The sequence below is a fragment of the Lotus japonicus genome, chromosome 3 (genome assembly GCF_012489685.1).
Source record: "Lotus japonicus ecotype B-129 chromosome 3, LjGifu_v1.2".
In the NCBI taxonomy this organism is placed as follows: Eukaryota; Viridiplantae; Streptophyta; class Magnoliopsida; order Fabales; family Fabaceae; genus Lotus; species Lotus japonicus.
This window is the reverse complement of record NC_080043.1, coordinates 89,818,325-89,842,520: the sequence shown is the minus strand read 5'-3', so window position 1 is coordinate 89,842,520 and position 24,196 is coordinate 89,818,325. Positions and strand designations below refer to the sequence as shown.

At 36.2% G+C, this 24,196-nt stretch overlaps 3 protein-coding genes, 1 long non-coding RNA gene and 1 other non-coding gene across 9 annotated transcripts; 2 read left to right on the top strand and 3 right to left on the bottom strand.

Annotated features, from left to right (window-relative positions):
* Positions 1–1,599: 1,599 nt before the first annotated feature.
* Positions 1,600–1,682, bottom strand: TRNAL-UAA (transfer RNA leucine (anticodon UAA)). Its single transcript has one exon. It is a non-coding gene; the product is annotated as a tRNA-Leu (tRNA).
* Positions 1,683–1,743: 61 nt separating this feature from the next.
* LOC130747189 (splicing factor U2af small subunit B-like) lies at positions 1,744–5,149 on the top strand. 5 transcript variants are annotated; one of them, XM_057600044.1, is made up of 7 exons: positions 1,745–2,153; positions 2,264–2,345; positions 2,586–2,643; positions 2,963–3,031; positions 3,150–3,687; positions 3,802–3,829; positions 4,810–5,149. In XM_057600044.1, the coding sequence occupies exons 1-5, from the start codon at positions 1,830–1,832 to the stop codon at positions 3,670–3,672; spliced, it is 1,056 nt and encodes a 351-aa protein (XP_057456027.1). In that variant the 5' UTR covers positions 1,745–1,829; the 3' UTR covers positions 3,673–3,687; positions 3,802–3,829; positions 4,810–5,149. The 5 variants fall into 5 exon arrangements, with proteins under 5 accessions (XP_057456026.1, XP_057456027.1, XP_057456025.1 ...); XM_057600042.1 differs by having other exon boundaries at positions 4,760–5,149; XM_057600040.1 differs by having other exon boundaries at positions 1,746–2,153; positions 4,833–5,149.
* A 2,909-nt stretch (positions 5,150–8,058) lies between these two features.
* LOC130747191 (histone deacetylase HDT1-like) lies at positions 8,059–10,924 on the bottom strand. The gene is made up of 10 exons (XM_057600045.1): positions 10,781–10,924; positions 10,299–10,375; positions 10,021–10,229; positions 9,791–9,819; positions 9,668–9,709; positions 9,402–9,586; positions 9,129–9,194; positions 8,929–9,019; positions 8,449–8,578; positions 8,059–8,338 (listed from the first exon to the last, which is right to left on the bottom strand). The coding sequence occupies exons 1-10, from the start codon at positions 10,803–10,805 to the stop codon at positions 8,299–8,301; spliced, it is 894 nt and encodes a 297-aa protein (XP_057456028.1). The 5' UTR covers positions 10,806–10,924; the 3' UTR covers positions 8,059–8,298.
* A 3,414-nt stretch (positions 10,925–14,338) lies between these two features.
* On the bottom strand, positions 14,339–15,579 carry LOC130747187 (uncharacterized protein At4g22758-like). The gene is made up of 2 exons (XM_057600038.1): positions 14,866–15,579; positions 14,339–14,772 (listed from the first exon to the last, which is right to left on the bottom strand). Exons 1-2 carry the CDS (start codon positions 15,269–15,271, stop codon positions 14,585–14,587), a joined length of 594 nt encoding a protein of 197 aa, XP_057456021.1. The 5' UTR covers positions 15,272–15,579; the 3' UTR covers positions 14,339–14,584.
* A 7,251-nt stretch (positions 15,580–22,830) lies between these two features.
* Positions 22,831–23,981, top strand: LOC130747186 (uncharacterized). Its single transcript, XR_009022337.1, has 4 exons — positions 22,831–23,126; positions 23,480–23,536; positions 23,610–23,689; positions 23,902–23,981. It is a non-coding gene; the product is annotated as an uncharacterized LOC130747186 (long non-coding RNA).
* Positions 23,982–24,196: the final 215 nt, after the last annotated feature.

The window sequence follows — 24,196 nt, the reverse complement described above, 5'->3', positions numbered from 1 at the left end:
AAAACGCGCGTTTGGGAGGGTGGAGCACCATCCCAAACGGGCACTAAGCCATTGAAAGCAATTCTGTACAAATTATTGTGGACTAGGCTCAAGCCGAGTCCTTGTGATCTGGATCGAGGCTTATCATCTCATCTTCTTTAGAAAGTCATCATAATGAGGTTAAAGTCAGTTTTTGTGATTGAACTCAATTCTTTAGCGGTCGTTCTGGACAAAGCTTAGTTCGAGCCCTTAAGATTTATTGTGAGATCAATTTTTTACTATCATAACAGGAAGACAAGAGGCATTTTCGAAACTTATCATCAGCTTGTCATTTGATTTCTTTAAGTCATTAAGACACTGCTCAATTCATTTGATGAATTCATCAAGCTTCAAGATGTGATTCAAATTTTTATCATGAGGAGTTTGATCCTCTAACATGTTCCACGTGTGGCATATCAAAAGATTAATCTTTTAATGATGATTTTCCGTCTGATTGTTTCCTTCCACCCATTTGAACCATTGCAATGGGAGTTGGTAATTTTAGAATCCCACGGACAACACCAAAATATTCTTCCAAAATTCGAGCTAGTGGATGCTGATCTTGATATTTAGGAGTGGTGCACAGTCCTGGATGATCATCCTGCACAACGGTATGGTGTTGACACGATGGCGGGAGATACCTGCAAAGACATTCTGATGCTCAAGTCATTATGAGAGCATAGAAAGAGAAACTAAAAGTGATAGACAAATAATAAATTACCACAATGAGTAATGTTTATGTAAATGAACAATCATACCAGTATTTATTAGCATGGTGAGGGTCATACTTAAGGCGTTGAGCCTCGGTGTGAAGTCTTTATGTATGACCACCGAGATGATGGCTGGCTATAGACAACCTTGCAATTGTCTTACAAATGTGATCGTTAAAATTCGTTTAACTGACTATTGGAAAAGATGAGACTCATCCTTGATCGTTTTGGTTGCCTAACATGGTGTCGACATAATGTAGAACGGTTGGGTTGCCTACGAAGATATAGATGTGGGTCACCATGAACACACTTAAATATCAAATCTTTCCTAGCCAAAACTTTTCAAAACAACACTTTCACAGTAACATTGTGTTTCCTTGCGAAAGCAATCCTCGACGTCGTCACCATGGTCAAACCATCGGCTTTCGTCACCATTGTTTATAGGTAAACTATCTCAAACACTTACATAAGTGTTTATACTATAAAATAACCTCAAATAAACTATTACATGCAAGTTTTAATTTAAATCATACAAATTTCAAGTTCTTTTTCTTTTGAACTTAACCAATTTCAAGTTAGTACCACCATAATTTTCTATTAGTAATGAGATGGGAGAAAATAATTAAATAATTTTTTGTAATATTAAAAGAATTGTAGTTTTTTTAAATATTGTAATTTTTTTGGACTCATTATGTGCAACGAGAAATTAAGAGCTCAAATCCCACAATAGTAATAGTTGAGAGCCAAAAATATAAGTCTTGTAAATAAAATTAGTTATAGTAGTATAATCATTGCTTAAGAATAAAAATTATTTTAATTATTTAATTTCATTATTTAATAGATTTGTGTAAATCAAATCAAAACAAAAAAGTGCTGGCTGTGGGGTTCGAACCCACGCGCACTTATGTGCAGAAGATCTTAAGTCTTCCCCCTTAACCTCTCGGGCAAACCAGCTCTTGAAGAAAACTCCACCAATAACTGTATATAGTCCTTATCTCAAAGCTGAATAAAACTTGTTGAAAACACGTTTGAAGCAATAACCAACGTTTAACAGAACGAAACCCTAAATTGCTTTCTGCAAGCTTCCTTCGAATTGCGATCATGGCGGAGCACTTGGCATCGATCTTCGGCACCGAGAAAGACAGAGTCAACTGCCCTTTCTACTTCAAGATCGGCGCCTGCCGCCACGGCGACCGCTGCTCGCGCCTCCACACAAAACCAAGCATCAGCCCAACGCTGCTACTCTCCAACATGTACCAGCGTCCGGACATCGTCACCCCCGGCGTCGACGCCCAGGGTCAGCCCATCGACCCCCGCAAGATCCAAACCCACTTCGATGACTTCTACCAAGACCTCTTCGATGAACTCTCCAAGTACGGTCGACTTCAAACGCTCAACGTTTGTGATAATCTCGCTGATCACATGGTTTGTGATAACTGATAACCCTCAACTTTTTTTTTACAATTTTTTTTTGTTTTGATTTTGGAGAATTGAAGTGGGTAATTGTGAAATTTGCTTCTTGAATTTGTGGGCAGGTTGGTAATGTTTATGCTCAGTTCAGGGAGGAAGAACACGCTGCTGAGGCGCTTAAGAATCTCACTGGAAGATTTTATGCTGGTTTGTCTTCTGCAGCTTCATGTGATTTTTATGTGTAATGAAATTGATGTGATTTTGTTTTCGATTGATTAACGATGAAGTAATTAGGTAATAATGAAGTTATAGAACAACTCAAACACTTTTTTTAAGTTAGGATTTAGTTGTATGGAATTGGAATGTGTGTTCTTATCTGCTAAGTTGTGGTTGTAGACTGTCTGGAAGATACATTTCTTGGATTAAGGCATTTCATTTTGTATGCAGGAAACCCGATTATTGTGGACTTTTCTCCTGTAACAGACTTCCGTGAGGCTACTTGCAGGTAAAGGTTTAAATGAGCTGAGTGATTCATGAATTTGTTCGATTTGGCTAGTTAAGGGCTTAATTATGCTCGGTTGTTTAGCTAAACAAATGAGCTCAAGCTTGAAGTTGAGCTTAATAAGTTTGGGCTTTGTTGGTTTAACATGATAGTTCGCGAATAGCTATCATATGTGTGTTTAATCTGGAGAGTTGTAACTTTATTTACTGTATTTTACCTTAAGAGTTGTAAATGAGAAAGTTTAAACAACTCTTTTTGTTACAAGTTTAGGTTAAGTTTCATTTTATCCACGTGATTTGACTTGTTTAACTCCTACTTGCAGGCAGTATGAGGAGGATTCTTGTAACCGGGGAGGCTATTGCAACTTTATGCACTTGAAAAAAATTAGCAGGTCAGTTTTTGACTTTTTTCTTTATCTGATGTTCATGGTATGAAGTTTCAACTTTGATCCCCGAGCATTGATCTGCGCGTCCAATTCCAAAGATTAAATTTGTCTATGGTTCTCCCAGGGAATTGAGGCGTGAGTTGTTTGGGATGGACAACCGTGGCAGGCATGGCCGAAGCAGGAGTCCTGACAGGCATCGAAGCAACGAGGACCGCTCTCCTCGTGGTCATAGCAGAAAATATGATGAAAGGAGTCATCACCATGAAAGTCGTGGCAGGAGACGCAGGAGCAACAGCCCTGGCCATCGGAGAGGAAGAAGTCGAAGTCCTCGTGGAAGTAGGGAGCGCAGACCAGCCAGGGATGGCAGTGAAGAGAGACGTGCCAGAATTGAGCAATGGAACAGGGAGAGGGAAGAGCAAAAACATGAAAGTAAAGTTAGTACTGAGGAAAACAATGCTGGTAACAATGGGCATGTGCAAGATAGTAATGAGCAATGGAACAGGGAAAGGGAAGAGCAAAAACATGAAAGTAAAGTTAGTACTGAGGAAAACAATGATGGTAACAATGGGCATGTGCAAGATGGTAACGAGCATCATGATTATCAGCAGCAACAGCAACAACCTCTGGAAGGAGGATATGATTACTGATCATGTTATGTTCTGGTTCGTGTCCTGTCTTTACTCTACATATTCCTTTAGGCCCAGAAAGAGGTTTTTATTCCATGGTACATCACCCAGAAAATAAATATAGCTTACCACCCATTTTCCACTGTGCAGGTGGTACAGGTGCACTGTTCTGTCATATGTAATGTGTTTCCTTCTCCCCATCCCTATTCTTAATTTTTTGAGTTAACGTTTTTATTTTGCATACTTGGTGTTTGGTTGTATCATCAATCATGTATGTAGTTGGTTGTTCTAGTTCATTATAGGTTTCTCAAAAATACTTCAAAATTCTGGCAATCAACTTCTGTATATCCACACTCACTTTCAATTCCATCTCAGTTCCGCTTACCTTCGCTTCGTGTATGGTTCTTTTATTTCTATCACATCACCCATCATATCTCACTTATCTCTCTTCTATTCCTTTTTGGCAATGGAGTTTATACCAAAACTGATTTGCATTACTATATCTTTTTTTTCATTCTAGTAAGTGATAGTGCAACGAAGTTGTGAGCCCTCTCTTTTTTTCCCCATTGCATTTAGAAAGTTATGGGAAAACATTCTCTTCCTCCTTTTTTGTTTAGAAATTTTCTGTCCTGCAACCAAGATTGGGCGTTCTTGCCATTGTTCCATTGCGCAATCATTTTGCCCTCTTGTCATTCCCCCCCACCCCCCCCCCCCCACCTATTCTTTTTTTTCTTTTTCTTTTCTTTCAAACTGTGTTTATTGTTGCATTGCACCTGCTTGTCCATCAGCAGTTGCCCTGTGGCTTCTAAGCTGTCATAATTTGTTTTGTAAAACAACTCCCCCTTTCTCATCTGGCTGGCTATTCATGTATATTGTTTCTATGGTTGATTTGCACTGGTACTTGAATGAATTATTGTTTCTATGGTTGATTTGCACTGGTACTTGAATGAATTATTTCATAGTCCAGGTCAATGATCACCACCATACGTAAGGCTAGCGAACAACCAATTTTCAATTGTTCTGTTTTAGTCTTTGGTTTTCTATGTTTTTTTTTTCGTTTGGTAAAATTTGAAATGGTCATTGTCTTACATTAAGTTGAGTTTTGCAGGTTCAGGTACCTTGCATCTAATAACAACCGATCCACATATTTAATTGCAGTTTACCATGGGATTTGTGTACAGGTTTTGGGGTGCGCTATGGAAGGATGTTTTAGTACGACCTTTCAGGTTACTGTTATGTTGGTGATCTTCAAAAGCACTTTAAGGTGGCAAGCAATCTCCTAGGATGAGTTTGTAGGTGCATATCAGTTTTGTTCTCATGGCATGTTGAGGGAGATGACTTCATTTGTTTTTGTTTTCTAGCATATTAGGATGCGTTCTTACTATGTAAGCCTTGACTGGCATTTGAACTCGATTATTTTGTAGTTGTGAGTGTAACATTGTGCTTTTGTGAGGAGCTTAGAACTTATTAAACAAACATGCAGATCGCCTTTAATCTATTGCTGTTGAATGCTATGTTTAGGTTTGGCACTCAAAAAGAAAAAAATATGTTTATCAGTCATCAGTCATGGAAGGTCCTTGGAGCCCTTGCAACACCTTCTCATCATCCCTTTCTCCAATGGGATTTCCTTTATTTTCATCACCTCTCAAGGTTTAAAACGTAACAGGATGAGCCTTAAAACCTAAAAGGAACGGATGTGCTATGTTGGGGTTCGGTTCGAAGGAACCCTTCGAACCCAACTGGAATGCAAACACAATATTCCTATACTTGTGTGACTTTAAGGGTGGTCATAAAAATCTGGTTCACCAAATTGGATGTTGAATTTAACTGTACCATTATATTCCAGAACCGTGCCACTTCCACTTTTTACTAACCTAATTGTTTAATTTGGTATTAATTTAGTAACTGACCACTTCAAAAATTCTATTCAGCCCTGATGATAACTGAAACAATATGAAAATTGAAACACTAATTCACTCATTCTAAATCCTTGACACATGACTCTCAGTCACACTCATACGAACCAAACCCCTAATTCTCGAATCAATCTCATTCGAACCTATATCTTCAATCCTTCCTCGCACAGGAACTCTAGCACAACAAGTCTATTCGAACCTTCCTCGCCAATCCCTCCTTCGAACTTTATTCCCAAATCACACCCTAAGTTCCCCAGATCTTTCCATCTTTGTTTGTTTCATTTTCACCAAGTCTCTACTGGTATATTCTGTTTTATGTCTGTTGTTTCAGTTTGCATATGACTCTTGCATCTCCATGCTGGAGAAAAAGTGCGTTACTAAAGTGCTTTTGTAATTTTCCTACACTGCTAAACTTTGGCCTGAAAAGACTCCAGTCCAGATCTTAGTAACTTAGTTCATAGATGGCACTGAATGACATAATTTTTCCTTGTTGTTTCTGTCATATTTTCCCAAACTGTGTCATGACTCATATCATATGTTGATACCATTGTTTCGGAGTCTTAAAAAAGAGGAGCAATAATAGCAACAGTGTTACTGTGTTAGCAGCAGCTGCAGTTATAATGCTGCCACTGTTGCTTATCACATGCTGGAATTTACTCATCCATGTCCCTCCTCCTTCTCAGTTTACTGCTGCTTCTCCCTATTATCAATCATCTAGGGACAATAACCTTCTTCCACCTGTGGCAGCTTTTAGAGGCTATGGCAATCACTACCCTTGTCAGTTTTTTCATGGCCCTGGTGATAGATTGATGATTTGGTAACTCCTAAGGAATCTGAGGAGATAGTGGACTTGAATTATTGGATCACTGGGTACACTACTTCAACTCTTTGGTCTGCAAATACCAAGGAATCTGTTTTAACTACTGTTGTTGCTTGATCTACTGTTGATTTTTTGACATGGGGTTGTCAATGATGTTGTGTCTAATTTGTAGCAACCTTTGCTTCTGTGGCCACTGATGAAATTTAGGGTGTTCCTGTTTGTGCCATGTGCTGACATGAGGAAAGGAAGGAGCAACGTAAGGATGTGCAAAGTTGAGATCGATTTTCCTGTGATGCTACTCATCTTGTCTGCACCACAATTCTAATATATTTTGTATATCTATTTTCTTGATTGTTTTAATATAACTTCTGTAATATACATTGGAAATTAGGTGTTAAAAATTGATATACTTCATTTAATTTCAAAAAATTGGCTATTGTTCCTAAAATTGGTATTAATGAGTTGGTAGAAGGCTGGAGAACCAGTATTTTGGGAAAGAAATTGTTTTTAGAACAGTTTCTTAGGTAAAATTGAGCCTTGGTGAAAACTGGTTCAGGTACTAATGAAACCGGTTCGGGTTTAAACCGCTTCGTATATTAGAACTAGGTCTTAAACTGGCTTGGAATAGCATAACTGGTTCACCAAATACGAACCGGTTCATCAACCAAAAAATCAATTCAGTTCGGTATAGATGTTTCAAAACTAGTTCGGTTCGACTAGTTCCATGGATAAAAAGAAAAAAAAGTGTGTTTATATGAAGTTTAATTGTCTGCCAAAGGCCGTGAGAAATGTGAAAAAGGGTACGTTATTCCTTTATCCTTAACCATTAAATATCACAATAAAGTAATTCGACAGTAATTAAATTTTAAACTACCTGCATTCCAAGACTTGGGTATTAAATTATTAATCTATCATCCAATTGCTTGAGTTCATGCACTCCATTTTCAAGTTTTTGTATAATATGAATTCTCCCTTCTAAACGTTAGTTTCAGTTTTCTTGGAACCACATTTGAATCATATCTCTTTGCTACCCATTGTTTACTGGCATATTATTCTCTTATATGTTATGTGCAATCTCTCTCACTTCCTCTATTGTATCAAAAATCAATTTTTTTTTCTCACCCATATTTTTTACATCATATTTGTAGTTCATGAGAGTTTTTTTCATCGATATCATTGCTTCCAATCCATACTGTAAAGGAGAAAGGATAGTTGCAGTTATAATAAGACCATTGTATAAATACCTACCTGTACAGTTGTAATCTGTGAGATTCATTCATTTTCCCCAATTCAGGTCTGGTAACTTTCACATACTAAGTTATTTTAAAAGGAGTTCCCTATACATTGAAGAGTGGTGTTGTGAGATTAGGTGGTACTAATACAAGGGGTAATTCTTTAACCAATTATCCTTTCGCATATTCAAGTCTCTTCCAAGACCACTTTGGATGACCTAGTTCTTCGATTCTAATCTCACAATGTTCCAAGAACCAAACAATTATTTACACAAAATATAAAAGAAAAAAATTACGTACTTAATTCAAAAGAACATCATATTTACAATAGCCAATAACATTTCAACCATATACTTGCTACTTATCTGGAAGCGAGAGAACTTAGAACTTAGATTTCAACACCGCAATTCAAAAAGAAAAATAGCAGAACACTGAACCATAGCAAATTTTCAAATCACTCGTTGAATAGTTTAAGAGCAAGATCTTAATCCTTAACGCATGACAAATTAGGGACTCAGAAGTGTCAAAAAAATTCCCAAATTATGCGTTTACCTCAAAATTTTACTATAGCCTAAAAGCATGGGTAAAATATCAAACTTTCTTAGCATACTTGCAGTAATACAAGGGAAAACTACCACATTAATACGGTAACAAATGCAATATCATTGACCACCATGTTTTACTTCTTTTGACGACCACCCTTGTTGGAGTTGAAAGGCCTGTACATACACAACATTTCAGTCACAATTCATAATCTAAATGAAAATAACTATCTTGACAATCTACTCAAGTCATTTGTTAGAACTTTCCAAGGGAAAAAAATACATACTTGCTACCACCACTTTTGTTAGAGAACTTTCCGCCAGAATTGGGACTCTTATTCTTTCCAAAACTGTTGGGAGTTTTCCCATCCTGCTTCTTAGGGTGAGGAGTTGCAGTATGCACATTTTTCTTACCATCTACAACAAAAACATAATCAAAATATGACTACAGCTTAATATAAAAATATATAGAGAACCCAGAAAAACATTTACATAAATTAATATAAGAATGTAAATATGTCATTCGAACATGGAGAATGACATGTAAAATGTATGGTTTGTTAAGCATAGATCTTGGCAAAAGAACATCATGAACAAATTTATTGATAACACAGCAATGTAAGAAAGCATTAACATTGACTTGGCACTGAAGGAATGTAGGAACTAACATACACTTATCAAATTAGAAATCTATAAAAAACCAAACTGAGGGGAAAACCAATATATAAATACATTTCAAAATATAGAAGATAGATAGCCAGCCTCACCAGGCTTTTCTGGAGTAGCATTTTTGGCTTTCTTGCCAGAAACTGGAGTTTTTGAAGCAGATTCATTGGGTCTCTTTTTTCCCTGATCCACCTACAAAACATATAGATTAGAGCTGGTGAAATCTGGTGCTCATTCAATCATAAAATAAATTATATTACAAAACAAAAGGAAAAACATAACACAGACATTATACAATTACCTTCTTAGCAGGGGTAGGGGTCTCTTCCTCATCATCACTTTCATCATCACTCTCATCATCACTATCCTATAACGATAAATGATATATAGATTACCATTAAAAACTATGAACATCACAGAAAAATCAAGAGATTCTTCTAATAAAAGACAAGTACTACAAAACTACAGAAAAAAAGCAGACATCTTGTTTGATCACTTAAGGAACATTCTTGAAATCCCACACATACAGCAAACTACAGAAAAAAGTTATTTAATCCCAGGGTGAGTACAATACCTCATCAGCACTTATAAGATCATCTTCATAACCAGACACATCAGGCGATGATACATCCAAATCAGCCTCTTCCTCATCTTTCTTGGGATCAACAATCTTTACTTGTTTTGCTGATGGACCAGCAGCGGCTGCAGGTTTTGCCGTTTTAGCAACCTTAGCATCTTCAGTTTTTGTTTCAGGTTTGCCTATATTAAGATGATCATTAGCGTCTATGTGGTAAAATTTACAGCTAACAAAGATTCAAATTAAGATGATGAAGCATCTACCATTCTCTTGCTCCATCAATTCCTCTTCCTCTTCATCACTTTCTGTCAAAATCATAAACAGCAAACAATATTTGAGCAACAGTATCAATTAAAAAAATTAACAAGTATATGATTGAGCCTCACCAGAGAAGTCAGAAGCATCGCCATCATCACTAGGGAACACATCCGAAGTTAAGGAAAATGAACAATAAAGCAGTGATACATATTGAACATTGGGATGAGATTTAACAAAATAGTAAAATCTGTGTTAAACAAGTATCTAAAATGAAGTGAAATAGCTCCATACAGGCAAACACATGCGGAAAATCAAAAGGGCAAAGCAGTTTATAATAAATCAAGAGTGTCAAGGATACGTTAGAACTTTGTAGCCACAAAAGTAGACACTAGCACCCTTTGAGTTGTGGGAAAGCTCAGACTTATCATCTAGGACTAAATCCATAGACAGATGAGGGATGTCATCCCTGTTAAGAGTTCCCAAAACATACTTCTTATCCTCAACTTTCAAGTAGAGAATCACAGGTTCAGCTGCTTTGTCTTTTTTAGTTGCTTCCCCAAGTGCAGCCTAACAAGTTATAAAGGCTTAGTCCAAGAACAAGAGAAATAGGGTAAAAACCAACCATAAAATTCTAACCTGAGAAATGTGAATGTATCCAGGGAATGGTTCAGATGGTTCTACTTTAACAGTTTGTCCAACCTTAACCTCAACACCTAAATTTCATACCAACATATCAAATTGCTCAAAAACTACTTCATAATCAGCAAACAATATTCAGTAAAATGAAAATTCCAATCTAACAATAACAAAAATTCAGTATCACATAATGACAACCCTAACCCTAAATTTGGAGAAGAATTTTGCAGCATTATCAAAACTAGATATAAAATGGATGGTTAGGGTTTGATCAAATAACGAAAAAGAAAAAGGAAGAAGAACGGTTTCTCATTCAATACAGGAACAACAAAAAATTGCGATGAATATGTACTATTTGAAGCGGGGAAACCGCGATATGAAGAGAAAATCAAACGGATTTTGAAGATTGCAGAAGTTAGGAAGTGAGTACTGGAGAAAACACAGGAAGCGAGAGAAACAGAGAGAGTGAGAGAGTGAGTTACCCCAAAACTCCATTGGTGCTTCCATTTGAAAGGTACAGGGAGAATGAGAGAGGCGCAAAAACGATGGAAGCAACAAACAGAGACGCTGCGAGAAAGAGAAGTTATGAAGAAAGGGTTTAAGGGTTTTTATACATAAGTACCAAATGCACGCAAATTAGGGTTTTGAGGAGCGTGATTTATTTTTTAGTTTATTTTAATAAAATTTAGGACATCTTTTCAAAAAAAAAAATTATTACTGTGTTTTTGGGCCAGTGGGCTTGTCCTTTATTTAGATTATGGAGATGGCATGTTTAACAAAAACAATGGTAAACTAGTTTTTGTGGAAATGTTGTTCTAATCCTCTATTTGCACAAGTTAAACTATATAGCAAATTGACCAACAACAAAAAAAACTATATAGCACAAAAACTCTCATTAAGCATGTTTGGTATGTCGTATTAGGTCTGATATAATATAAACTTATATATGACGTTATGGGTTTATGCATTGCTCGGTGCTAAAATTGTATTGGACATACCCTATATTAAGAATATATCTTGGGCGTAAACCACCCATATGAGAGGTTGGACTAGACACATTTATTGGGGCACTCGCTTGTCCCATAATTGGCCCATTGAGGCAAGAAGAAAACCATGATTCAAAATGGGCCAAATGAAACTAAAGTTTAATTTGACCCTATTGAACTGGCTAGGGCTGAAACTTGAACCATTGCAGGGCCAAACGATCTTGGTATTGAGACTTAGGAGTTAGGTCTATGAGGTTGTTGTAGATACAACACCTTGCCCAAAACTACCACCATTTTGACCACTATTAACATCATTAGATGGTTGTTGACATTTGAATTGTCATTAGGATCAAGAACGGAGGAACTGATTCTGGAGAGATTGATATATTAGTCATACTTAATTGTCTACCACTTCTCAAAATCATACAATGACAAACTGGTCAACAAAACCACTTATTGCACACTAGGATTTCAAGCAATGAAATTCCATTGGGCGTGACAATTTGTGTTACTCAGATTTTTGATAAACAGTAAAAATCCAAATTTTAACAAAGAGGTTGGATTTAAATCATCTTATTGAGTTCTTTGACCAAATTTATTGTGCCCAAAATCAAGTTCAAGATAATTTGAAATAAAAGGAATTGCATAAAAGCAGAAGAGAACAAAGCTTAAATGAAATCAATCAAGCAGTAAATTATAATGGGATTTTAATAAACTTAAGAATATTCCGCATTCAACACTCAAAAGTTTTGCTATTAGTCACGGTTGCTTGAACTTTGAACATTCTTAAAAAACAATTTAGAGCAAAAGTTTGCGAACCCCGACCCAAGTCACAACTTTGCTATATATAGGAAAAACTGTAAGTTGACAACTAACGGTCAAAGAACCTCTACCTTAGACATGCCTTTAACATCCTAAATAATTCACACATTATATGTTGATCTTCAACTGCTCATAATTGCTGGTCAAAATGCTAGTTGTAACTGCTTGGAGACACTTGATCGAAAACTTCCATCCAAGCAAACAACCAAGTGTATCCTTGCAATTCGACTCTTGATAACTTAGCGGAAATTTTCAGGTTAACACCTCTACCCCTTTGCCTACCGCCATCGTCGCCCTTCAACATTGCTGCTACTACCACCGCCTCCACCACCCTACCACCATCATCATCGCCACTACCACCACCACCATTCTACCATCACCATTGTCACTACAGCCACCCTTTATCGTTGCTATCATCACTGTCATCTCTACCACCACTACCTTCCACCAAACCTATGATTGTACCATAATATGATAAGTTATAAAGTAAATGACCAAATATTGTATATTATTATGTTTTTATCTGATATTAATTATCCTATCTAATCTAATGTATTGGACCTAAATAATACAACATATCAAACAAATCGTACTCTCAATTTTTAGTTTTATATTCATCACATTATATATCACATTATATATCACAATGAGTAGATGCCTAGCGTTTTGCAACCGGGAAAAACATTCAGCAGCTTGGCAGAAATTGAGGAAAATAAAAGTTGACGAAAACTACAAGGAAATTAAAATTATATAATGGGATGATAACGGTTTTGCCTACCGTGGGTCAGTTTTGAACTGACCCATGGTGGATCATTTTAATCAGGACCGTTGGATATAATCCTAAAGTGTTCAATGATCCAAATTCAAAACATAAAAATGGTGCAATGGCCAAAACACCCATGAATTATTCTCTTCATCCTTCCTTACTGGTTTTGTTCTGTTGTGCTCTTCCTCCCTCTCAACCTCAGTCCCGCCGCTGCCGCCACAACCTCCACCCGCTAGTGTCGCCGCCGCCACCATGACAGAAGCCACCACTCTTTAACCTCAACAGATTTTTCAACAGATTTGACCCACCAACAACATCAATTTTCTCAAATCTGATAAAACACGATGTGCAGATCTTGATGAATCAACCATGATACTATGATCCCACATCCCCACGGATCACCATCACGATCCACTATCTTCATGTTGCAGATCCTCTGCACGTCATCCTTCCTCCCTCATCAAACCCCACAAACAAAGGTTGCAGCTTTCCTTAGCGGAGACGACAGAGATTCTGTTCAAGGAGAGTTTAATGTGATGATGGTGGTGCTGGATTTGGGGTTTTATGGGTGTTGGTGGTGGTATTGGATTTGGGTTTTTAGGGTTTTTTTATCTCCAGATCCCCAATTTCCTTATCATTTGACTGCGGAGGCGGTGTTTTGCCGTGATTCGCGAGGTGGTTGACAACGTCGGAGGAGACACAGTAGAAGCAGTGGGACTCGTCGGCGACGGCGCTGCTGCTGTGCTTAGCGGTTCCATATTTAGGGTTTATGGTTGCAGATTCCCAATTCTCTTATCCTCAATTCCAAAAAACAGCAACAACATCAAACAGAATATACCTTTCTCCATCATGGTGATGAACAATCAGTGGAGATGCTTGCAGCACCATGGTGGTGGGGGAGCGGTGGCTCAAAACACCGCTGCCGGAGACAAATTGGGAGAGGTGGTGGGAGTAAAGAAGAAGGATGGAAAGTGAAAAATAAGTATGGACAATTTTGTAATTTAAATGGGTAATAGTAACTGCAAACTGACCCACGCTAGGCGCAGCCGATGATAACGAAAAAAACTATTAGATTGCATCAACTTAGACGTAAAAGTAAAAATGCAGAAAAAATAACTTTATATTTTATACCAATTAAAGAGAAAAAACTAAATAACGCCGGTTTATTTGATCCGACGCCTGAATTTTCAACACCTCACGAAACTTGTCGACTATGGATCACTATCATTGTAAACTTCATCTACATATATAATTTCCACCATACATAAAAAATTTGTGAGTTTCATTTTACACGAGACAATTAAATTGAATGTCAGTGATCGTAAATGAGTGATATTCCTCCATCCTCAACCCGCAAATATCAACATCAACCACTTGTCCACTACAATTATGTAAGACCTGCGAAATGGAATTGCTTCGCATGCAGGAAATGAATAATAAAGGAATCAATATAATGCAATTAAAAATGAAAAGATAATTGAACCATACATCGCTTCAAGATTAGTTTGATTGAGAATCACAATAAATCATTAGGAGCTAGCAAATTTGCAGCATTTTGCTTTGCCATGCCCCAAAAATCTATTAATTCTACACCTAGTTCTTACCGACCTTATATCACAAACCATTCATTTCATTGTTCCATTCATTCTACACAAAGAACAATGATATCGAAGTTTCTAAATTATTCCAAATGACTACATAATTTGCGATGATCATTTCGACAAGAAATCCATGAACTTCAACCAACCACCACCACTACCACCATCTTTGTCCACTTCTCTTGAACACGACGCAGCAAACGGCGTCGTCACGTTACTATCCTTCCCAGAAACATCACCCCTCGGACACATAAAGAAATTTCTAGATCCAATGTCACTAAGCTTCTCCTTCCTATCCAAACCTGCACCACACAAAAAATAAATTAAAAAAATTAAATCAAATAAAATATACTTAATTTATTTATATTATTCTGCTTTTTATTTAATTAGCTTACTTTCTAAGCTGAATTGAGAATAATGGAGGTCGAACTGAGAGGGGTCGCCGGAAGGCAAGATTGGCCGGCGACCTTCCTTCACGTATTGTCGCAGCGTCGCCGCCACCAAATCGCCGACTGTTGACTCCGGCGACATCACCACCAGCACCGGACCCAGGCTCCTCATCATCGTCACCTTCAGCAGCAGCTTCGGAGGTTGTCTCGGCGAAACATCCGCCCCCGCCGGTAGCTTAAGGTCCGGCACCGTCTTCGGCCGCCGGAGTTTTGCGGCGGGCATGGAGGCCGCCGATGATGATGACGACGTCGACGTCGAGGTTTGACTGCAAAAAGATGATGATCTCTCTGCTAACTTCCCACGCCGGTGAGTTTCGACGTGGCAGCTACGGTGGTTCTTGGAGGTTGCCATGGAAAGTGGTTGTGAAATGGAAAATGAAGAAGTTTACAGGGAGGGGTAAGAGTGGAATTTGAGGGGTTCGGCGCGGTGCCTCAATCGGCGGTAGCGAACATATCTGCGGTGAGGAAATCGGAGAGATGGAGAAGAGGGTTGGCTCTGTGGCTCACGGTGGTTGAAACCTATCATTACCAGAAGGGTATAACCGTAAATAAGCACTGGAAGGAATGTTGAGGATTTGGAAGAAACAGAGAGGCCAATGAATTATGAAGACTTGAAGTGAAAGTGATGACCTCTGGTTCTGTTTCTTGGGGGGTTTTATAAGGTGAATTGGGGACTGTTTGTTTTTAATTTTTAATTTAAAGAATTGATTTTAACGTCACGTTATAAATTTTCGTGCCCCTCAATTTTATCATATTTATATGTGTGAAAATTAATTATACACCGCACTTATGAATGCATGCAGAACATAAATTATACATTTCCGGTATTTAAAGTGCTAAAGGAAGTGACTACATAAATGTTTATAGAAATTACATTAAAATCAATTCTTAAAGATATAAAATGAGTTTGGCAATATTGTGTTTGGCTTTTGGGTTCATGGACCGTGTGGAGTCTGGAGAGGAAAGCGTGTTTGTGGTAGTCACACCTGTTAGATAGGCACGTGCCTGGATGTGATTGACTATTTGGTCCAAAAAAAAATAAGTGAATAAAAGGGAATCTAGATTTTAGTTTATTTAGAGGGAACTAAAATAAAATTTATATATTCTTAATTCCTTGATACTACTAGTGAAAAAATTAATTATTTGTTCAAATTAAATTAATAAATTTCATATAAACTTGTGGAGCTCTCAAATTATATTTGAAGCGCGCGTGATGTGAAATATTAACCCATTACAATTTACAAAGATGTTATAGCCATTGTTTTTCTTTGGAAAAAAAAAAGAAAAGGAAAAGATAATAGCCATTATATATTAAGACATGCTTATACTTACTTGTAGGTCATAGTCAGTTGCAACATATATATAGTGAAGATTATGATCTAAATGCTGAAATTTATACAACATGATACCAATTATCAAGTTTTTAAAGAAGTGTAGACAAATGTATGACTATAATTTGAGAAGCCAAAAACTATATCCACATTCACTGCTTTGCACGTCTGATCAGCACAATGGAATGTTCAAGAATGATTGAGAGTTTGTTTTTGTCATTCCAATTATTGCTAAAAGCTTGATTGGATACAACACTAGTTATTGCTAGTTTTAATCTCGTGTCATACCCCCGACTATACATAAAAATATAAATTTATGATAAAATTATAAATTGAACACATATGCATGTATGTCATAAAAATTGATTGTCTAAATGACCCAAGAAAATGTTTGGTTAAATAACTCATCATCAAATCACATTAAAGATAAGTGAGTTAAAATTTCTATATTTTATTTATTAATTTATTTTCAACTCATTTATCTCCAATGTGATTGGATGATGAGTTAGACAACCCATAAAAATTATTAAGTTTTAATTAAATTATAGTAAAATATTCTTCAGTAAAAAAAAAATTCTTATAAACTGCATTATGAATTTAGAGATGACATTGAAATGATTTAAAAGTAAGAGTTCACAAATTCTGAGACCATGACGGTTAACTTTGGTCCTTCTTCTTCGTACTCTATATCTACCCGTTTAACTATACAAGTGATGACGACTAAGCTTGTGATCCAGAAAGAATATCAAATCAAATATTAATCGATATGCAAGTGGAAGTGGTAGATGTGAGACCGAACTATATATTGAGCAAAACAATGACACGAGATGAACGAGACCACTCATGTAACCACGTTGTCTGTGTCCTTCGATCTAGGCCATGTCAAGTGATTCCTAAAATGCCTAATTTTGTTCATTTCTTCCGCTCCCGCGGTTCCGAATCTCTATTATTATCTGAATTCTCCACTTTGTTAGATATCTTGCAGCTTCATTGGAAAACACCTTCTTACGTTACGTATCTTTCTTAGAAGTTAGAGTATTCAATATAATTAATCAACACTTGCTTGCTCAATCACTGCCTCTCAAGCCAGCTGCAGAGATTTCTTGTGCGCAAAATGGTGACTTGGTAAGGGAACCTTGTGTTTGTTGTGCACGAGTCAAGCGTCTGAAATGTCTCGTATTTGTCTCACTTTATGATCTATATCAAGGATAAGGTTTGGCAGGGTTTGACATTTGGATTCACCAAATGTAAGATCTTGGAAATTTATATATAATTAACAATGAAGCATTGAACGGTCGGTAGCGCCCGATCATCAAACATTTGATTTTTTCGTTTTGTGGTGATAAAAATCCATCTCAAAAGTGATTATCTTTCGTGAACATTGATATGTTGGCTGTATACTTTCGATTTAATGTAATTTCTATTCCTTTTTTTTTTTACATCAGAAAGTATTACTAATTTCTATTTCTTTACAAAAAGGGTTGGGAATTTTTTTCTCATTGCGTTCACGATTTTTTCCAAAATTTATGCAAGCTAAGTGTGTAACCTAGCTAATTACCCAATATAGCTACTTAATTACGTGATACTAATTTCCTTGAGATGTGCACACAACCCTTCATTATTTGGAGTATTAACTAAAGTAATATTCGTTTCAAAAAAAAAAAAACTAAAGTAATATTCATTCTCAACGTCATTATATATGGCTTTGTTCACTCATTTGGTAACGTGTATGGCTTTGTTCACTAAAAATGCATCCAGAACATGACGAAAGGTCAACTTTTACGAACGGTAATACACTTATTTATTTGATTCCATTCTATTCTTTACTTAAATTTGCGACTCTTGAATATCAGGTCAACTTTTCATCATCTTTTTTAAGTAGTAATAACTAATAAATATAAATAAAAAGGAAGTCAATAAAGATTGAGAAATATCTTTTTATACGGTGTGTGAAGTTTTTATGCAAGTTTTGGTGTACCGCCCACATGGTGATAGAGTTTTCCCTAAAATTTAGTCCCTAGCACCAGTTTGATTTGTTAAGATGAAATGTCAAACTATGTAGTTAATTATGTGTTGACTATAGACGGTTGGATAATACGATAAAAAATAATTAGCATTTACCTCGCGTAGATGAGTTGTTGATCGGCTGCAATATAATCACAATCGTTAAATCTAATCATTAATATCAAATATTAAAATAATTTCATGATGATCACATGACTACTTAGAATTATCATATGACATAACCACTTAAAATGTTGAATATTTTGGTTAGGATATATTAATCACTTTTTCAATTTTTAAATCGATATCCGAGCCGATGGTGATCAAATGCAGTAAATAAAATTCGAACAAAATCGATGATTCAATTCAACCCACTATAATGTGTTCGGTTCTGATTAGATTTCGCGGATCGAACTGTACCCACTTACACGCCTAATTATTTGCATTGCGTTGAGCAAATTAAAATCCAATCTGATACCCACGAGACTAATTCCTTCCCAAAATTATGTACTACCTCTATGAAATTTTTAATTATTGCATAAATTATTAGATGATTTGTCAAATTGATAACAATGTAAAATATTTACTATATTTTCAAAATTTTGTTAGTAAAAAGGAGACACCACCACTCACCCCTCAAACTCTATACTTTTGTTTGTGCATATGTTGAGATCGATCTCATTCGACCTGAATGAGATGCATTGAATAATGATCATCATGTGCCTACCCATCACCATGCATGAATGATGAATCTATATATGCATCTGTGCCTCAGGACCCAAGCATGAGGATGTGACCGCCAGTGGAATTTCATTTGTCTGGGGTCTTCTGCAACTAGCATAGAGCATGGATAATTAAGCCACTTGCAAACACTGTCAATTATTTTCTAGCTGGATCTGTTGAAAAAGTTTTAGTATGCTCATTAGTTTGACTATTTTTTGGAATGAAACAAAATGCCTATAGGTGGTGGACAATTTCTGATGCATGAGTAGATTAATTAGGAATTTATTATTTTTAGTATTTTTAAATATATTTAGGATTTATTCCAAATCTATTCTATTTTTAATTAAGTTTAGTATCAATTTGTTAGGATTTGTTATTTTTAATTACTTTCTAATTGAGGGTTTCTAATTGAGTTTAGGGTCTTTTAGTTAGGATTTTCTTTATTTTTAGTTTCATTAGGGTTTTCCTATTTCTCTATTTAAGCACTTGTAAGGCAATAGCATATTCAGTTTTTGATTGATAATAAAATTCAAGAGTTTTCTCTTCTTCTCTGGTAGATTTCAGTTTAATTTCTAGGGTTTTAGCGCTGGCTATATCCCTTTCTGGTGGATTCTAGAAACCCTATTTTTTTTAGGATTTGCGTTTGCAATCCTAGTACGACTTCCGCTGTATCAAGTGGTATCAGAGCAGGTTTCTCCTGTCTCTTTTCGTAGCTTGATCAATCATGGGAGATCAAACAACAACCAAAGCAGATCTGAAGGATGTTACCGCGGCTTTTACCGCAGCCCTCACTGCTATGACGCAACAGGTGGCGACGTTCACGGCGGCTATTACGGCGCAAATCAACAATACCTACAACGTGAAGCGGAACCGGCAAGACAAGAAAGGGAAACCACATAGTTTTCTGTGTGATAACGACAACAATCATTCCGCTATATACTTACCTTCCCAATCCTTACCTTCACCATCGGTACCTCATCCTTATTACCAAGTTCAGTTACCAACCTCTAAAACCACCGAAACTCCACACCCCCAACCTGCTACATCCAACCTTATCAATCCTTACCCCAACATATCACCGACTGCAAATCCAATTTCCTTGCCACAACCCATACCAAAACCTACTTCAAATTCATGTCCATCTGCAAGACCTATGTACGCAACTTCTTCGAAATCAGATTCTCTAATTTCATTTGCGTCATCCTCTATTGTTGACATGGAAGATGAGGCAAAAATGTTGGTGGATGATTTGGTACCATCTGCGCAGAAACCAAGGGAAGTTGACGTTACAAAAGATGAAAACTTTGGCCACATGAAGTCCTCAGATTTTCTTACATTCAAATCTTCAACTCCGCTTCCTACATGAGTACAAAGCACTATCCCCTATAATTCAAAAGCCCCCAAGGTTATTTTGGAGAAACTGGAGAGGTTAGAGTTGCTTAAAGATAGTGATGGTGCTCATGAGATATTTGTTGAAGGAGATGATGAAAAAATAGTTCGGAGTTGTTGTAATGGTGTTGTTCGTTTGGTTGGTTTGCATATTGAAGCCTTTTATTGAGAAGAGAACTTGTGGTCAAGTTCTTTGGAAGAAGAGGAGAATGTAAAGACATAAGAGGCACTTGGTTATTACGCATTCATGCGGGCATCAGATAGTTCTACACAAATTTGGGTATTTGACCCTGGCATTCTTAATGTCGTTCATGAGTTCTGGACAAATGCCTCCTTTGTTTTTTTTTGTTACGTTAGAACTCGGGGTCGAGTTCTTCACAAGAAGAGGAGACGCGGAAGTCGTACTAGGATTGCAAGCGCAAATCCTAAAAAAAAGGGTTTCTGGAATCCACCAGAAAGGGAGATAGCCAGCGCTAAAACCCTATAAATTAAACTGGAATCCACCAGAGAAGAAGAGAAAACTCTTGAATTTTATTATCAATCAAAAACTGAATAGGCTATTGCCTTACAAGTGCTTAAATAGAGAAATAGGAAAACCCTAATGAAACTAAAAATAAAGAAAATCCTAACTAAAAGATCCTAAACTCAATTAGAAAGTAATTAAAAATAACAAATCCTAACAAATTGATCCTAAACTTAATTAAAAACAGAATAGATTCGGAATATATCCTAAATATATTTAAAAATACTAAAAATAATAAATTCCTAATTAATCTCCTCATCCTCATGCATCAATTTCAAAAAAATAAATGATCATTCAAATGCATCCATATAGTCTCCGAATGATTTCATTCATATACGTATATTTCCATTGAAAAGCTTTGTAGCTATATGCCTTTGTCATAGGAGAGATACATTCAAGTACTTTTAGATGAAGTGAGGACACTGTTATGTGCTTAGGATTAGCATGTACAAAGATTAAGTTGAAAGTTGAGTAATTTATGTTTGAATTGTGAAAAAATTCTTGTGTTAAATAACATTGTGAATTTTAGTTGTAAAATCACACAATTGACATTAAGTCAATATAATAATATATTTGGTTATGTTCAATGTTGTTCTCCATTGTTAATAGATGTGATGTGACATAGACGCAACACCAAAGGAGACAGGGACGCTATCCATCAGAATCAAGAATTAGCCTTGAATAAAATCATGTGTTAGTATTTCGGATTTTTAGAAATCAAGTTATGAATTATTATGAATTGAATCAAACTAGACTATGATTCGCAGTACGTTTGGTTTCAATTTTTAAATAATAGTATCATTAGCACTTTAATTAGGCAAGTAGTAGGTGTATTCGACCTTGTCTGGGCCCCATATGATGTTCTTGCTCAAAGGTTAATTGTTGATTGCTTGAATAATAAACATAAGGCATAATGATACACACCTCCACATCTTATCCGTTTTTATTTTTCATTTATTTCTTTTTTTTCTCTATTTATCTCTTCCTCCATCTCTTCACATCTAAAAAATGAGGTGTGAATAAAAGATTATACATCCCGTAAATATGGTTGCATTAAATGCTTGAAGCTTTGATGCCCTTAGTAATAATACATGGTTTAAATAAATAAACAAAAAAGATTAAAGAGAATTCTTGGTACCTAGCTCAGCTTTGCTACATCTTGGGGACTAGGCTCGGGTTGCTTGTTCATGAGGATTTTATTTTTGGGTCCAACTTGTTCATTAGGATTAACTTGTTTTTGGTCATGACTCATGAGGATTAACCAAGGTATTGCTTTGTTGTCGGGAAATCTAAAATAACTTAATTGGGCCCAAAATTGTGTTCGTGAGGCCAAATCTCCGACAAATTGTTAAGAAGCCCAAAAACTACTGGACTTATAAATCTCCATAGTGCTGCGTACTCAATTGACAAAAAAAGGAATGTCGGAGTGGTCCTTTAAAAAGTTATAAAATACTTCCAAAACATACAACTGGGCATATGTACATAAATTCTAATGTATTTTTTTTCACTTGAACCAAACATGGACTGTTAAGGCATAACAAATAACAAATAACTGGTGAAGCAATTTTTTGAACCCAAATACTACATCAAAGGTGCAAGAATCACACTATACTCCCTGAATTGTCAATGTTGTCGTTTTACTCTTATAGATTGTGATCACACTTATGTAAAGATTTTGCCACAGTATCAAGTGGTCATTTTACATTCATTTGGGTGAATTTATTAAGTGTACATTGTAATTCGTACATCACTCATCTCCTACATATAATTACCGTGTTACTAAGTGTACTGTTTTTTCCTGTTCATTTCAGAATGCCGTTTTTTTTTGTTTTTTGGAGCAACAAACCTAGGCCCAGTTTAATGAAATTACATTTGATTGTGGGCCCCTCCATGTATCCAGTTTGATTTTAATTATATTTGACCTTAGTTTCATTTGTTTCAAATTTACCCAGGGCTTTCCCATCTACTGTATTCTATCATCATCATGGTACGATTCTTTGAGTGAAAGAAATCAAAACCGCATAACACACGGCAATTTCGCTTCTCTTCCTAAAATTTCTCTCAAATTTCAACTTCTTGCCGTCATTCATGAATCACGATTTGGTACTTTTATTGATTACCACAAAGGTTTTCCTAATTTTCTCATTTCTCACTCAAATCGTCGTGGATTATGGCCCTGGTTTTCCGATTTGATTTAATGTGTGACAAAGCTTCCATATATAGGACGTTCCACCCAGGTATTTTGCTCCATAACTCTTCCCTTAGCAAACGTACTTGTTGCCAAATTTTATGGGGTTTCTATTGATATTTTGGGTAAATGTATGGGTTTTCTCTGTCAGCATACCATACGAATTTGATTGGTATGTGTTGTCAATTCATATGAGATATTGCTGAAAACCAGCAATGCCAATACGTCACTGTTGAATTGAGCTCCCTCATCTTCTGATCTGTTGTTGTCTATAAATAGGCTCATCTTGCTAATATTTTTTCACATTCAGCTATTTGCACTTGTGTTGACATATATCAGGAGTTCTTTGTGCTGTTGTTCTTGCCTATCTTATCTTAATACTAATACCAATGTCTCATTCAGCTGGACCTAAAAGTCCGTTGATAACTCTGTGGTGGGAGGGATACATGAAGGATTAAAGTAAGAGTCATTTGAGTTAATATTCTTTTTATATTAGCCTTAATTATCAATTTGTATTTGGTTTTTCTTGCAGTTCCTTTCTTTGAAGCTTACAACTGCAAAGTATCTTATTATGACTTCAATTCAGAGACAGATGCTTTAGAAACAATGCAGGTGCCTATCTAAAAATTCATTTTACTCCATCACTCCTTTTTTCATTGTTTTCATTACATCAACTATGTTTGCACAAATTCTTCTATCAAAGCTCTAAATTTCATCTATAATCTCAACTTAAATCTTTTCCATTAGTTACTATTTTGGAGTTCAATCTACTTGCTTCCACTCAATCAGCCATCTCTTTATCTCAATCTGTTTGCATTTATTAGGCAGTTTTAAATTTGACACAGCAAGCTACATCCTCATTTTCATCAGTGATCTTCTCGCTTCATCCTTTATCTAAGGCATGACTCTCTTTCCCTCTCGCTCTTTCTGTGTTTCACATCTCAGCACTTACTTATTCCTCAATAATGATATACTCTTGATTGTCATCTTCTTTTTGCTTATATAATTAAAAGAAGCATTTATTTTTTTCATTTCTTACCTTGAATACACAACTGAAAAGTCATTTACACTTGGTTCTGTAATGGCTTTGCCTCTGGCCTTGTAAACACCTATCTCAAG